This window comes from Musca domestica, unplaced genomic scaffold (assembly GCF_030504385.1).
Source record: "Musca domestica strain aabys unplaced genomic scaffold, Musca_domestica.polishedcontigs.V.1.1 14, whole genome shotgun sequence".
In the NCBI taxonomy this organism is placed as follows: Eukaryota; Metazoa; Arthropoda; class Insecta; order Diptera; family Muscidae; genus Musca; species Musca domestica.
The window spans coordinates 14,577,887-14,595,110 of record NW_026712192.1 but is presented as its reverse complement, the minus strand read 5'-3'; the positions used below and the strand labels follow the sequence as shown (position 1 = coordinate 14,595,110).

Sequence of the window (17,224 nt, the reverse complement as noted above, 5' to 3'; positions counted from 1 at the left end):
AGGAGGATAAAAAGAAGATATCTGGCGTCTTATATGAATGCTTAACATGTTTTTTTTTTGTGCTTTACTAACAATTTTGTATTTTGGTTTCTTTAAAGGTAGACAAGCTTCCGAAAGAAGGGATTTAATACAGGGTGATCCAAATAGACCGAAGTGGTGTGAATTCCTCATAACTCTTTTTCTCTTCAGTATTTTGCAAAGAAGACTTGGAAAATTTATAATGGAGCAATACACAACTGAACATCGTGCCCAAGCCGTCGTCAATTTTGTGCAGCGTGTATGCCGCCGTCAATGTACGGGCAACAGAAAACAGTCTGGTTTCAGAAACACCAAGCAGGAGAAGTTCGCCACAACTTGGCCTTTCAAGAGGGTCGCCGCAGAGAATTTTGCATACCATAAGAATGTTTCCATACGAAATTCAACTTGTCCCAGAATTGAAGCCGATACCAGCAACGATTTGACTGTGGCTCTTTTAAGCCACATCAACAATAATCTGACTGTCAGATAAAAATGCTGAAGATTGTGGGTGAGGTACCAGAGCGGTTCGCAGATATATATCATCTTCACAAGAGATCTTGTGTTACAAAAAATGTTTTTATATGTGAAATTTAAAGACAGTTGGATGCTTATTTCGCTTTCCTTTGGGCGTTATGTTTTTCAAAATATTGAACCCTATGTGGGGGAGGTACCAACAGAAATGGTTCCGTCTTTATGACAGATCTTGTGTTGATAGAAATGTTGAGATGTACCAAGTCTGAATGAAATCGGATCTTAATTTCGGGTGTTATGAACTTCATTGATATTAAAAATTTTTACCCTTTGTGGGGGAGGTACCAGGAGTGTACCGGTATATCACATCTTCACAGCAGATCTTGTGTTAGTGGAAATAATGGCATGTGAGAAATATAAAGGGAACCGTATGCTTATTTCGAATTTTATAATCGATTTGATTATTCAAAACTTTGACCCTTTATGGGGGAGATACCAGAAGGAATGGTCCGATCCCTAACATCTACATAACAGATCATGTGTTGATGGAAACACTTAGATGTACCAAGTCTGAATGGAATCGTATGTTAATTTCGCGTTTTATGAGCTTCATGGATATTCAAAAATTTAACCCTTTGTGGGTAGGTGGAAGGAGTGGGCCGATATATTCCATCTTCACATCCGACCGTGGGTAAATAAATATATTGTAATTTGAAGACAATAGGACTCTTACTTCACCCTTTTTTTTAAGAGTTATAATTATTCAAAATTTGACCCTTTGTTGGGGGAGGTACTTGATGGAGTGGACCGATATTGTCATTTCCGCTCCAGACCTAGCACTGATGGAAATGCTAGGATTGGTAAAGTTGGAGTAAAATTGGATTATCCTTTCTCGTTCTTTGCAGTAAAATACTTTTTTTAATTTTCGACCTTTATTTTGGGAGGTACCAGAAAGAGAAGACCGATAAATTCCATCTTTACACCAGACCTCGTGCTAATAAAAATATGGTGATACGTGTAATTAGTTAATCGGACTCTTATACCATATTTTATAAGTTATAATTATTCAAAAATTTGACCCTTTGTGGGAGAGGTACTCAATAGAGTGGACCGATACTGTTAATTTCCCACCTGCCCTAGCACTGATGCAAGTATATGGATTTGCAAAGTTCGAGCAAAATCGAATTATCCCTTCTCTTTCTTTGCTGTAAATTTTTTATTTTATTTTTTTTTTTTTTGAAATTTTCGACCTTTATCGGGGGAGGTAACGGAAGGAGTGGACCGATATAGACCATTTTTATACCAGACCTTGAGTTAACAAAAATATTGTGATGTGTGAAATTTGAAGAAAATTGGACTCTTATATCATATATATAAGAGTTATAATTATTCAAAATGTTTACCCTTTGTGGGGAAGGAACTTGATGGAGATTTCCAACACGGTCCATTTTCGCACCTGACCTAACATTGATGTAAATATTAGGATTTGCAAAGTTAGAGTAAAATCGGATTATCCTTTCTCTTTCTATGCAGTAAAATATATATTTTTTTAATTTTAACATTTTGTTGGGGAGGTACTAGAAGGATTAATATTGCCCATCTCCGAACTCGATCTACGATTGATAATAATATTACGATGTACCAAGTTTGGACCAAATCGGATACTAACTTCAAGAGCCAAAAAGACAGATGGACGGGCATCGCTTGATCGACTCCAAATGTCCTGAAACGGATTTGGTCCAAAGAGACCTAGGGTCTTAAACCTTTATTTCGATGAGCTATATTTTGGCCGTATCAAATGATATATACCCTCTCTAGCCATATGACAGAGGGTAAGTTCAACCCGGTCGAAATTTAAATACCCTTCACTAATTTGAAGGAATTTGGAAATTGTCAAAAAAAAAAAATTGAAAATTCATCAAAATACCGTATATAGAAGGGCACAGTTAAATGGAGCCTGCACAAAGACCAGAACCCACATAGACAATTTTCTGTCACAGGCCGTAGAACCCACTAGAAACTGCAAATACGAAATTTTACACAATTCCGGCGAATGATGCCGTTAAAATCATCAAAATACCGTATATCGGGAGGTACCGTTTTATGGGGGCTATCTTCCATGCTAAGGTAAAAAAATGCAAATTTGTTTGAGAAACTTTTCAAATTTCTTATTAAAAACTAGCTTAAATACATAAATAATGCTATGCTTATTTTTATAAATTCTCCCAATGAAATGTAATAGAATCAACATCATCAGTCTCTCTCTCTTTATGGTGTATCCCTGTTCGGAACTCTTCTTTTCCGTCGATTTTCAAATGCAACCGGATGATATTTCCTTACATGGTGATACAAGCCGGTACGATAGGTAAAAGCCTTCGGACACAATTTACACTGTTTAAAATAGAGCGGCGGATTGCTGCCATTGTCTTTATCCGAATGATAGAGTCTTGAGTGTTTGAACAGGGCCGTTTGTCGTTTAAAAGATTTATTACAAAACTGGCAGTGAAATGTTTGCTCGTCTGTGTGAAGCGAAGAATGTTCCAGCAGAGTTGCCTCATCGCCACAATTAAATCCACATTGGGAACACTTGAATGGCGAATCATCGTTGTCCGACGGGCCTAACTTTGCCCCAGGATGCAGTTGGCCAATGTGGGCAATTAAAGTAAATCTTGTTGTGAAACATTTGCCACAAAGCTGACACTTGAACGCCTTCGGGTTCATGTGAATGATGGCATGCTCCTCGACTCGAAAACGATATTTAAGTTTGCGTCCGCAGCACAGCATGTAGAACTCCTGATTTGGATGCTGGGCAAGGAAATGCGTTTTTAGTTGTGTAAATGTGGGAAACGATTCGGGACAACCTTCGCACTTCAAGAGTGGTCTCCATTTGGCAATAATCTCATCGATCTCCTTTGGCGATTTTCGGTTCTTTCTGCTGGCTGGATAAATCATTTCGCTAGCCGCATTCGATGAATATTGTGCACTGCTCATTTCCAGCAAATCGTCATTTGAACTGCTTGAGACTTCAATGTCATCATTTAGTTCATCGACAATGAAAATATCGCCCTCCTGGTCGGAAAACTCTTCATCGATGTGCATTGCGTTCCCAATTTGGAAAGGTGGCATCCGCTCATCATACGTAGAAGGCAGTATGATTTCAGGTTGTGCCCTTGTGGTGGCATTCGAATTTAGTTGGAATTCCACTGTGTGATCTGTCACGGTCAATTGGCCGCAGCTACTTGTTGTTGGCACCTCTTTGCGATCTTCAACTTCTGCATCATCATCAGGTATTACAATTGTGTCCGACACATCTTTAATTTTTAATTCCGAATCGGCTGTAATGTCTAGTTGTTCCCCACCATCTTTCGATGTTCCCCCCGTAGGTTGTATCTGACCTCGGGATATAGCACTCTCTGCGACCGTATGAAGATTGGCGTGTAGCAGAAGAACCGTCTGTTGGAAGTTATTGAATCCCGATATGTGATGCCAACATTGCATACACAAAACGCCAATGACTTTTGTGGTTTCCTTGTCGATTTCCAAAAACTAGAAAAAAAAGAAATTTAAATATTATTGCAACAACAAAAAAGTTAATTTGAGTGAAATTACCATTGGATGAAAGAATTTCACAGTAATACTGTATATTTCATTTGTCTTGCCACCGGCATCGCACAACCGGATACATTCACTGCACGGAGTGCGACATAGACGGCATGTATTCGTGCCGGCCATTATCAAAATTCTGAAATGATAAATAATGTTTTATTGTTATTAAAAAATATTTAAAATGGTGCAGCACCATGACATAATTGTTTGAAGTTAAAGGTTCAATATTGCCGTAACCATAACCGTACACATATATATATCCTACATAGCATAGGGGTAAGGGTATTATGTCTTTCTGCATTTCCTTTTAATATGAAGAAGGAAGCGAGATCGACCCATAGTTACATTTGAGGATCTTCACAGAATCACTTTCTGAGTCGATTTATGTATGTCAGTCCGTCCGTCTTTTCATGTATTTTTGTAAACAAAATGCAGGCCGCATTTATTATCCGTTTGAGATGAAATTTTCCAAACAATCTTTGTTTGGCCAAAGGACGAACCCAATCGAAATTGATTCAAATTTAGATATAGCTTCCATATATATCTTCAACCGATGTCGGATTAATTGTGCACCAACTGGCCAATATCAGACGAAATGGCCTGAATTTTGGCACATTGATACAGTATTTTTTGCTTACCTGCACAATCAAAAATTGCACGACATCTTGTGCAGCAATGCCCAAAATGCAGGTAGCTTCATTGCATTTATCTGCACAATGAAGCAGGTATCTTTAATTTTACTTACGTTCACAAAAAGTGCAGTTATCTTTAATTTTCTATTCGTGCACAACAAAGCAGCAGCAGCATAACCATCTTTTAGTGTGGGAGAGGAAGCGAGTATATGTTTTTAATGCATGCTCTTTTCTTGTGTTGTTATTGTTTTTGCGAATACAAAAACAAAAACGAAGTGGTAGTTTTTAGTGTCTTTTTTGAGTTTGCAAAAAATTTTCTTGTGCAGATAAATACAACTTTTGTAACCAAATTAAAAAAAAAAAATTACCAAATTTTCGAGGCAGGAATGTCCAATGTGCAGCTATCGATTGGGCACTTAAATACAATTCAAATAAAGGGATTCAGAAAAAAATGGCATAAAAAAAGTTTTTTGGTCTGCAAAGGCCAATGCGCAGCTAATGTTGATGCAGGTAAATAGAAACCACTGTATAGCTATAGCTCCCATATATGTTGCATCCAATTTGGTGCTAAAGTCCCTCACTTTAGTAATATGATACAGCCCAAAAATACCTGTCAAATTTTATCGAAATCGGATCAGATTTGGATATAGCTGCCATATATATCTTTATTTGGTTTACTGTGCACCAAATGGCTAATATCAAAACACATGAACTGAATCTTGGCAATTCCGACTGAGGGTGAGATGAAAAACCGCATTTCTAAGCCATTCGTCCGACAGCTTTTAAGATTATTCCAGCGACAGCTCATTAAATTCTTTACAAGGGTACAAAAGGATTTTGGTGAGATTTTTCAAGAATGGAATTCAAGCGTGATAGTGTAATTTCTTTATATATGGCTGCAAAACCGCAAGTGACTATCGTTAGACCACTCCAGCATTTAAATGTCAATAAATCTTTTGTGTCTCGTACCATCGCTCGTTACTGGTAGCGTAGCCCGACGTCGAGAAGCGGAAGAAAACAGCAACATCAGCTGAAATGGTTCGAAAAGTAAAGAAGCGACTTGATCGAAACCCGCGTCGCAGTGGCCTAAAAATGGCTCGTGAGCTTCGGCAAAAATTTAAAAAATTAGTTCGGGATAAAGCCATTGTAATTCCAAAAAGTGCAAGAACTTACACCACAACTGAAAGAAAATCGATTCAAAAGAGCTGCAAAAGAGTTGCTTTTGCTTGGCCGAAAGTGGTGAACTGCCGAATTTGGGTTTCTCCGATGAGAAAACATTCGTTGTCCAGCAGTTTGCAAAGAAACCATGGTGATGGTGTGGGCCGGCATAACAGCCGATGGTCGCCTAATGGCCACCAAAATCTCCGGATACCAGTCCGTTGGACTATTGTGTCTGGAGTATTTTGGAAAGCAAGGTTGGCACAAAAAAACCAAAGTGACCGTCTCAAGCAAGCGCTTCGCCGGGAATGGGCCAAAATACCGCAGAGCAACATTCGGGCAGCGTGTGACGGTTTCATTTCCGTTTGAAGGCCATAATTTGTATCAAAAGTGACCAATTCGAACAAATCTAAACTTATTCTAAAATTTGATGTTATTTCCGACATTTTAAACTTTCATTCAATAAAATTTGAAAAAAAAAAGTTTTTTTTTCATCCCACTTTGTATGTGGGAGCTATAGCTGTAGTTGAACCGATTTCCACCAAATTTGATGTACTTATTTCTAGGATGAATTCAGTTGGAATTGCAAAAATTCAGTTCATTTGTTCTGATATAAGCTATTTGATGCACAATAAACCTGATCTCGGAAAAGATATATATTTGGGAGAAATATCCTAATCTGACCCTATCTCGACAAAATTTTTTAGAAATATTTCCGGGCTGTATCTGATATCTGGTAGCAAATAGCATTCTTGTGGAGTGCATATTACGAATGTGAGGGACTTAAACAACAAATCGGATGAATGTACTTGTTACTAGACTTAATTCGGTCGGATGTGTTAAAATTCAGGTCATTTGGACTGATATTCCCATTTTGTGCACAATTAACCCGAAATCGGTTGAAGATATATACGGGAGCTATATCTAAATTTGAAGCGATCAGACAGATTTCAATAGGGTTCTTCGTTGGGCCAAACAATTATTTTTTTTTTTTGGATAATTTCATCTCAATCGGATAATAAAAGCGACCTGCATTTTGTTCACAAAAATACATGGACAATCAGACTGACATGCATAAATTGACTCAGAAAATGATTCTATGAAGATCCTCAAAAGTGACTATGGGTCCATCTCGCTTCCTTCTCCATGTTACAAACAAATGCAAAAAGGCATAATACCCTTAGGTATTAGGATATAATGATAAAGGAATTAAGTTTCGAAAATTAAATAAGTAAGAAAGCAGTATGTTCGGCTGGACCGAACTTTGAATGCCTTCCACCATTTGACACGAATAAGGAAATGTTCCAAAGAATAAAATGCGTTAAAAATTCTGTTAAAATCATAAAAATACCGAATATAGCCGTTATATTTGGGTCTATACCACGGTTGCCAATGAGTAAATTTCCTAACTAAATTTCCGGAAAAAGTTACCAATATATTTTTATTATTATAAAAAAACAACAACTTTTATTAATAACAAGGCAAAACATAAATGATTTCAATTCATTTCAGAAAAAAATATTTCAGTTCATTATATTTACGAATTTAAATAAATTAATTAATTTTGCTGTCAGTTTCCAAAATAATCATTTTCAGACCGAACATAATATTGGTTATTAGGTAAAGCCAGTTTTTTAGCCATCATTACATTGTTTCAGGAATTAAATTATATTCTATTTCTAAGTTTGGTTTTTGTTAAACTTAAGTTAAATAAGTTTTTTCTGCAGCTGCTAAGCTATGTGGCACATTAAATTAAAAATAAAATCAGTCAATTCTTTAAAGCTAAATTCATTAAGTCCATTTTTTATGGAACTTATTTTTTGCCGGAATGATGTTGAGTGGATGGCTTCCACTCCGAACGAACCTTTCTGGTTCTATGTATTTTTTCATAATTTCTGTAAGAAATGTGCACCCTGTCAAATATTTTGTTTTAGGCACTCAATATTTTTTTACCGATGTTCCTTGGAAGTTTCATGTCGACCGTCAATTTTCGAAGATAGTGTGTATTAACAAACAATAGATCAAAGTAAATCCGCACAATCTACATATGTGATAGAGGTGTGCATATGACGCCGTTAAATAATTTAGTGTATCTTCACATAGTTGTTAATGAGAAATTCGGAAAATGATAAAATCGTGATTTTATATCTTAAAAGTTACCAAAACAAAAGCGTTACAAGTTACCAGCACTGAAAAAGTTACCCATTTCGGTTGAATTCTACCAACTGTGGCAACCGTGGTATATACTAAAATGGAAAAATATCGAATAACGCGGGGGTAACGTTGTATGTGTGATATACGATATCGTGAACCCGTATGGGCATTTCTCTTTCAGGGGTAAAGTGCTTAGAAAGAACTTCTAGTACGAAGTTTTAGATAATTCTCTTGAAACGTATGGCTAATATCATCAAAATACCGAATATTGGGGGGTACCGTTATATGGGGTATATACGATATCGTGGACTTATATAGACAATACTTTTCCAGGGGTAAAATACTCATAAGGAACTCCTTGTGTGGATTTTCAGACAAATGTTGCTTAAATCATGAAAATATCGTATATCGGGAGGTACTGTTATAAGGGGACTACATATAGACAATTCTTTTTTAGGGAGTAAAGTACTCAGAAGGAACCCCTTCTGTGGAATTTCAGACAATTTCATTAAAAAATATGGCTACAATAATCAAAATATTGAATATCGGCAGGTAACGTTATATACGATATCGTCGATCTATATAGACAATTCTCTTGCAGGCGGCAAAGTACCCACAAAGAACTCCATGTGTAGAATTTCAGACAATTTCATTGAAAAATGTGCCTAAGATCATTAAAATACCGAATATCGGGGGGACCGTTATATGGGGGCTATACGAAATCGTGTACCGTCATTAAACTTGATTTGTCTGCACACAAAAGACTGATCTGTGCATTTTTTTAATTACAATAGACGGATAGGCAGATAGATTTTTACGCTGATCGAGAATATATATACTTTGCTAGGTCTAACATTATTATTTCGATCAGTTACAAACGGAATGACGAACTTAATATACCCTCCATTCTCTCTTCGACTCATTACATTTTACAAGTCTTGAAGTTCTCTAAGTTTTTTTGGACGATTTGATCGAATTATTATTCTCTGAAATGGCAACACTAACTGAGAGCACAGCGAATGTTTAGTTGTTTCTACTCATTTATGCTAAACTCACTTTCTTCAACGGAATCTCTTAGCACAGAATAGACATTGAAAATTTGTGTGCGAACACAAGTTACAATACCAACGTTGGAATATTCGATAAGCCAAAGCAAACAATAAGCCCTGAACAGAACAACGTTTTTATTTCTTCCTAAAAGAAACATGGGTGTAGATATCATGCGAGAATTCGCAGCAACAAAGAATAACATTCCTACATCAAACAAACAGACATATTTACAAACCCGACTACGTCTCGACACACTAATTGAAACGAAGTCGTAGCACACATTAAAATGAAACTGTTGTGCGAGACGGATAGACGGACGAACGGTCACACAACAAAATAAATGCTTGTGTTCGAAAACAAAGCAGCCACACTCATTCATACTTACATTCAGATAACAAAAACAGCACCAATCTTCCGTATTTTTCAAAATCAATTCTACACACAGAAGAGACACTAGCAGACTGGTTCGCTGTTGTTGGAGAACTGGTGAGTTGGCCCAGCCAACACAAAACTCGCGTGTGCACGAGCAATAAAACTTGTTTTTATATTCCACACCAATGTATTAAATAAAAGAGAAAAGCTCAGCTGTAAATTTTGGAGTTTTGTTTTTGTCAGAATATTGTTTTGAAATAGCTATATAATAACTAAAAATAGTAATGAGAACAATAACATTTACAAAAGCAACTACAAAAGAGCGCACACAATATTTGTTTAAGATGCCTAGTGTTCAACTTGACTCTATTCTATCGGATGACACACCTATTCGACCGAATGTAGCCGTATATTAGGGTCTATACGACGACGTGGACCTGCATAGGCGACTTGACAAGAAATCTGTTTATAATGTAGCTAAAATCATGGTACCAATATAGGCAGGTACCATGGGTGTTTTAAAACGTGGACCTGCACAGCTAACTTTCTGGTATAGGCTGTAGTATCCATTACGAACTTCAAATACAAAAGTTGCAATAATTCAGGTAAATAATATCGCTTAAATCATCAAAATACCGAATATCGGGGGTTCCGTTATATGGGGCCTCTACGAAGACGTGGACCTGCACAGACAATTTTCTGTCATAGGCTGTAGTATCCATTACGAACCTCAAATGCGAAATTTGAAACAATCCCGGTAAATAATGTCGCTAAAATAATCAAAATACCGAATTTAGGGGGGGGGGGGTGTACCGTTATATGGGAGCTATATGATATCGTGAACCTACATAAATAATTATCTTTTAAGGGATTAAAGTACTCACCAGCAACTCCTTATGTGGATTTTCAGACAAATCCATTGGAAAATGTGGCTGAAATCATGAAGATCCCGAATATCGGGGGGTTCCGTTATATGGTGGATATACGATATTGTGGACCTATATGGAGGATAAAGTGCTCACAAAGAACTCCTTGTGTAAAATTTCAGACAATTCCATTGAAAAATGTGACAGAAATCATCAAAAACCGAATATCGGACGTACCATTGTATGGGGGATATACGATATCGTGGACCTATATAGATAATTCTCTTTCAGGATGTAAAGTACTCACAATGGACTCCTTGTGTGGATTTTCAGACCATTCCATTGTAAAATGTAGCTCAAATCCTCAAAATACCGAATATCGGGGGGTACCGTTATATGGGGGCTATACGATATCGTGAACCGATATAGCCCATCTTCGAACTTGACCTACCTGCAGACAAAAGATAGATCGATGCAAAGTTTTAGCTCCATATCTTAATTTGTTTTGACTGTAGCGTGATTACAACAGACGGACGGACAGGGCTAAATTGTCTTAGAATTTTACGCTGATCAAGAATATATTTACTTTGTTGGGTCTAAAATGATTATTTCGATGAGTTACAAACGGAATGACGAACTTAATATACCCTCCATACTATGCATGGTGGGGGTAAAAAAAAAATATGTTACTGGACAGAAGGAGAAACGATAATCCGATTTTGCTCCAACTTTGTAAATCCTAATATCCGCATCAGTTCTTCTGGATTATATTTAGTTGTAAAATGGACCACAACAACTAACAGCACGACGGAGTGCGTAAATATTTGACAAATGTCCTTGGTCAAAAATCTAAGGGTAATATCTGGGCAGTGCTCTGTGACATTATTTTCTAAAAATTATCAAATATATCACATAAAGTGGAGGAATTAGCCGATAGTCCAAACCTGACACGTCACAATATTTATATCATATCACACCTACGCCATAGAGGTTCAACAATTTGAATAATTATAACAGAAGTCAAAATATATTTAAATCACCAATCATTGGTTGAGGGCATACATCTGTCGTCAAAACCTATTTTTCAAATTTTTTATTATTAAATTAGATTTATAGTTACCCTTCAAGAAAATTACATGGTTAACAAATTTTTGGTTCTTAATATATTTGCAAATATTTACGTCATGCGAACTCTAACAAAATAGAAAAGGTAAGTATTTCATGTGGCCACTGTTTACTACTCAGCACTGCAGCAGTTTCATGTAATATTTTGTTCCATTAATCTATTAAGGCTGATACGGTTGTAAACTCAGCGTGCTTAAGCCACTCTTCAAAATATCCCATAAATGTTCATTGATATTGAAATTTGGGGACTATGATCGTATTATGGTCCTTTATAAATAGATGGAGTTTTTCTAAAACCTATTTAGATAAAGTTTATTTTGAATAAATACAAATATGTTAATTAATTATATTATTGCGTTTCCCCGATTGATTAGTGGGTTGCATCCTCTCCATCCACCCCAGGTACATAATAAGTTGAAATTCTTAAGAGAAATGTCTCTCTTCTCTTATGTAAGTACAACTCTAAAAAATAGCTGCGTAAGATGCTCCCCGCTCGTCGCTTTGCCAAACCCACACCAAATGAATAATATTTGCAAGTCAACTTGCTTGCCATTATAAAGTGGCAGATCTTTGCACAGACGATATGACTGTTACACACAAATGTAAATATCGACGAATATTTTATTTTATTTGTGCACTTGTGCAAAATTGTGTTAGAGAACGTTTCAGATAGATATGTAACACGTCTGACACAGTGTTGCCATTTGATTACTTTTACTGCCAAACAAATGTTTGCAAAAATCTAAACTTTTGGTCAGCCCTGCTCTAAACCGTGTTCTAGAACTTGAGCCGAAAAAAGAGATAATTTAAGAGAAAATTAAAATTCTGTTTTCTTTTATATTTAACGATTCAATTTAATTGTTTTTAAAAATTAATATTTGCCAAAATAATTTATAAAGCAAATGGATAAAAAATATTTGTATAAATAATGACTTAACACTGTTTTGTTCTTGATTTAAATAAACAAAGAGAAATTTGACTGGAAAGAGATGTTTTTTTTGAGCAACGCTGATTATAGCAAAATAAGAGAGGTAAACTCATTTGCTGAGTTGAATATTGCAACCCTTTTCTGAAGAACTTGACGTTGTCATTTTTGAAATAAAATCAATATTTATGATACTGTCTTCATACTTGTCCCAAGAGAGATAAAATTCAACTATTCCATAATTAAGGTTGACATGACTTATCAGACTAATTTTTATACCCTCCACCTTGGAAAGGAGGGTATATTAACTTTGTCATTCCGTTTGTAACATCCTTAAATATTCGTCTTAGACCCCATAAAGTATATATATATTCATAATCAGTATAAAATTCTAAGTCGATTTAACGATGTCCGTCTGTCTGTCTGTCCGTCTGTCTGTCTGTCTGTTGAAATCACGATACAGCCCACATTATCTGACGTAGAGCGCCAAAATTTAGCAGAGCTATTTGCATTGTGTCTAGGATGGTTGTATTGAAAATGAATCGGTCCACGTTCTGGTATAGTCCCCATATAACGGTACCTCCCGATATTCGGTATTTTGATGATTTATGCCACATTTTTTCACGGATTTGTCTGGAAATTGGTATTTGTAGGTCATAACGGGTCCCTGAGCGTGTGGCAAAACATTGCATGTATAGGTCCACGTTGTGGTATAGCCCCCATATAACGGTACCTCCCGATATTCGGTATTTTAGTTTTTTTTTGCCACATTTATTCACGGATTTGTCTAAAAATTGGTATTTGTGGGTCATAATGGTTTCCAGCTCCGGTGGCGAAACATTGCATGTATGGGTCCATGATTTGGTATAGCCCCCATATAACGGTACCTCCCGATATTTGGTATTTTGATGATTTTTGCCACATTTTTTCACTGATTTATCTAAAAATTCGTATTTGTGGGTCATAATGGGTCCTAGTTCGTGTGGCGAAACATTGTAATTATAGGTCCACGTTTTGGTGTAGCCCCCATATAACGGTACCTTCCGATATTCGGCATTTTAATGGTTTTTGCCACATTTCTTCTAATGTTTCTTTTACCCTAAGGTGGAGGGTATTAAAAGTTTGGCCCGGCCGAACTTAATGTTTTTTTACTTGTTTAGTTTTCAGTTTTATTTTATATTCTACCTTGACTTTTGTCAATATTTGGTCATAAATAAATGCAAAATTCTTCCTTATGTACGCCAATATTTGAAAAGGAACTACAAAACATAAAAGGGGTGTAAAATAAAAACCCAATAAAAAATTTTAAAGGAAGTTGAAAATCTTTACAAAAAAATCGTCGAAAAACACCACTTAAATGAGTGTTGGGGGCTATACAAAGATGTGGACCTGCAAAATTATTTTTTTTTTTTTCATAGGCTGTAGTACCGATTCGGAGCTTTAAATACGAAATTTGAAACAATTTCTTTGAATAATGTCGCTAATATTATCAAACTTGAAACAATTTGGGTGAATAATGTTGCTAATATCATCAAAATACGGAATAGAGGGGGTACCGTTCTATGTGAGCTATACAAAGACGTTGACATACATAAACAATTTGTCGTCATTCGAGCTTCAAACTATAAATACGAAATTTGAAACGATTCCGGTCAAAAATGTCGCAAAAACCATGAAAATACAGAATATCGGGAAGTTCCTTTTGGTCCACGATATCGTATGTCCCCGATATAACACCAAAAGGAACTCCTTATGTGGATTTTTAGACAATTCCATTAGAAAATATGAATAAAATCATTAAAAAACCGAATATAGGGAGGTAACGTTCTATGGGGGATATACGGTATTGTGGACCCATATAGACAATTTTCTTCCAGGATGTACTCAGAAGGATCTTCTTTTGCGGATTTTGAGACAATTCCATTGAAAAATGCAGCTTAAATCATCAAAATACCGAATATGGGGAGCTTCCGTTATATGGGGGATATACGATATGGTGGACCTGTATAGACAATTATATTCCTGGGGTCAAAGTACCCACAAAGGACTCCTTGTGTAGAATTTCAGACAATTCGATTGAAAAATTTGGCTACTGTCATAAAAATGCCGAATATCGGGAGCACGGTTATATTTTGGGGTTATACGATATCGTGAACCAATATAGACAATTCTCATCTAAGGGATAAAGTACTCAGAAGGAACTTCTTGTATCAATTTTCAGACAATTCCGTTGAAAAAGATGGCTAAAACAAACGGAATGACGAACTTAATATACCCACCATACTATGTATGATAGAGGGTATAAAGAAATTGTATTCGTATGATAGCATGGGATAACCTTGGTAATTGTACCATGATATATATTCCGTACTGCGAAATAAATGTTTTGCAAAAAATTTAACTTTTCGGAAGTATCAAGTATTATGGAAGGGCTTACTAGCACTTTTGGTTTAGTTAATATCAGGGGCCCAATTTCGCTTATATGAAAAATAAATTTTTATTATATCCTCAGCCATATGGCTACAGAGGGTATATATCATTTGATACGGTCAAAACGTGCCTAGCGAAATAACGATTTTAGACCCTAGGTCTCTTTGGACCAAATCCGTTTCAGAACATTTGGAGCCGATCTAGCGATGTCCGTCCGTCCGTCTGTCTGTCTGGCTGGTGCGCACGATAACTCTCGAAGGGAGTATCCAATTTTATCCAAACTTAGTACATCTTAATATTATTGTCAAACTTAGATCGAGTTCGGAGATGGGCAATCCCGGGACACCCCTTTTGGTACCTTCCTAGCAAAAGGTCGAAATTTTCAAAAAAAAAAATATTTTTTGCACAGTAATGGATAGTATAATCCGATTTTTCTCCATCAAGTACCTCCCCCACTAATTGTCAAAATTTTGAAAAATTACAACTCTCATAAAATGTGATGTAAGAGACCGATTGTCTTCAAATTTCACACATCCCAATATCTATATTAACCAAAGGTCTGGTGCTAAGATGGGATATATCGGTCCACTCCTTCTGGTACCTCTCCCACAAAGGTCGAAGTTTTAAATATCCCTTACGCTCATAAAATGTAAAATTAACATCTGATTCCGTTTAGACTTGGCACATCTGAATATTTCTATCAACACAGGATCAGTTAAAAACAAGTAAAAAAGCAGTAAGTTCGGCCGGGCCGAACTTTTAATACCCTCCACAACTTGGTACAAATTTGGCAATTTCAAAACAAAAAAAAAATTATTAATAGTAAATAAATAAAGTCCGTAGAAAATTCTGTTAAAATCTTAAAAATATCGAATGCCTATACGACGACATAGACCTGCATAGGCAACTTTGTCATAAGTTATTACAATATTTAAATGCGAAACTTGAAGAAAAATCTGTTTATAATGTAGCTAAAATCATCAAAATACCGAATATAGGGGGTACCGTTATATGGGGGCTACAGGAAGACGTGGACCTGCACATATAATTTTCTGTCTTAGGCTGTAGCATCCATTACAAACTTCAAATGCCAAATTTGAAATAATTCCGGTGAATAATGTCGCTAAAATCATTAAAATACCGAATATCGGAAGGTACCGTTATATGGGGGCTATATAATAACTTGGACCTATATGGCCCATTTACGAACTTAACCTGCCTACTGGGAAAAAATACATGTGTGCAAAATTTTAGCCTTCTATCTCAATTTTTTCGAAAGATAGCGTGATTACAACAGACAGACAGACAGACAGACGGACAGACAGACACACAGACAGACAGACGGACATGGCTAAATCGTCTTAGAATTTTACGCTGATCAAGAATATATATACTTTGTTGGGTCTGACATGAAAATTTCGAGGAGTTACAAACGGAATGACAAAATTAATATACCCTCCATAGTATGGTGGAGGGTATAAAAAGTTATCCAGATTACCTCATATTAGCAGGATTTATTACTTAATCTGGATTTAATCACCAAGATTTACCATACAAAAGTAGATCTTCTCACGACCGGATTTGTTTTAAATCCGGTATGGAATCTACGAACTAACGGAAAGCGTCACTTTGTACACCATTGGTACGGCATTAGTTGTAGTTTATGTTGGCATTCTGATAGGTTTCAATGTTGTTATTTATATTCGCTGTAATGGCAACTCTACTGAGAGTACTTCAGACTTTTGTACTCATTTTGATTCCACGGAATTTTTCATCAAATCGTCTCTCAACCACAGCATTAACATTTAAAACGTGTGTTTTCTCTAAGCGAACGCAAGTGGAAGTATTCGATAAGACAATAACGTACTGTACAATTTGTTATTTCTGCCTAAAATCAATTGCGTAGAGAGCCAGCAACAAAGGGTTATATACAACTTACAGACATATTCGTCTGTACACACTAATTGAAATCAAAAAGAAACTATGGTGAGACAAGCGGGCACATAACAAAATAAATTCTTGTGTTCGAAAAGAAAACAGCCACAAATATATAAATACTTACATTCAGATTACAACAATTGCACCAATCTTCCGTATTTTTCACAAACAGTTTTACACACAGAAAAGACACAAGCAGACTGGTTCGCTGTTGTTAGAAAACTGGTGCGATGCCTTAGCTAACACAAACCTCTCGTGTGCACGAGAAATCATCTAGTTTTTGTGTGTCCATACATATGTACATATGGATGTAAAATAAAAAATAAAATTTTATACACACCATATTTTCTGCAATTCAACTCCATAGAGGAACTTATGGAACGTAGGTATCAAATTAGCAACTACCAAAAATCATAAAACTATTAATTGGTACTATTAGATTAGTACACACTCGCTATGGGTGTAAACAAAATTATTTA

At 36.1% G+C, this 17,224-nt stretch overlaps 2 protein-coding genes across 3 annotated transcripts in view; one reads left to right on the top strand and one right to left on the bottom strand.

The window, feature by feature from the left end:
• Positions 1 to 1,146, top strand: part of LOC131801116 (uncharacterized) — a 68,620-nt gene extending 67,474 nt beyond the window's left edge. The window contains exon 2 of the mRNA XM_059119224.1: positions 99 to 1,146. Within this exon, the coding sequence (XP_058975207.1) occupies positions 99 to 508 (410 nt within the window). The 3' untranslated portion in view covers positions 509 to 1,146. The remainder of the gene's footprint in view (positions 1 to 98) is intronic.
• Positions 1,147 to 2,649: 1,503 nt separating this feature from the next.
• On the bottom strand, positions 2,650 to 17,017 carry LOC101887647 (zinc finger protein 652-B-like). 2 transcript variants are annotated; one of them, XM_011296485.3, is made up of 3 exons: positions 16,870 to 17,017; positions 4,099 to 4,231; positions 2,650 to 4,035 (listed from the first exon to the last, which is right to left on the bottom strand). In XM_011296485.3, the coding sequence occupies exons 2-3, from the start codon at positions 4,219 to 4,221 to the stop codon at positions 2,758 to 2,760; spliced, it is 1,401 nt and encodes a 466-aa protein (XP_011294787.2). In that variant the 5' UTR covers positions 4,222 to 4,231; positions 16,870 to 17,017; the 3' UTR covers positions 2,650 to 2,757. The 2 variants fall into 2 exon arrangements, with proteins under 2 accessions (XP_011294787.2, XP_058975204.1); XM_059119221.1 differs by lacking the exon at positions 16,870 to 17,017 and adding an exon at positions 9,475 to 9,584.
• Between the last annotated feature and the right edge of the window lie 207 nt (positions 17,018 to 17,224).

Coding starts and splice junctions, on each gene's coding strand:
- LOC101887647 (XM_011296485.3), bottom strand. CDS start 4,221: ATGGCCGGCACGAATACATGCCGTCTATGTCGCACTCCGTGCAGTGAA. Junction 4,036..4,098: donor TGAAATTCTTTCATCCAATG/GTAATTTCACTC, acceptor TTTTTTTTCTAG/TTTTTGGAAATCGACAAGGA.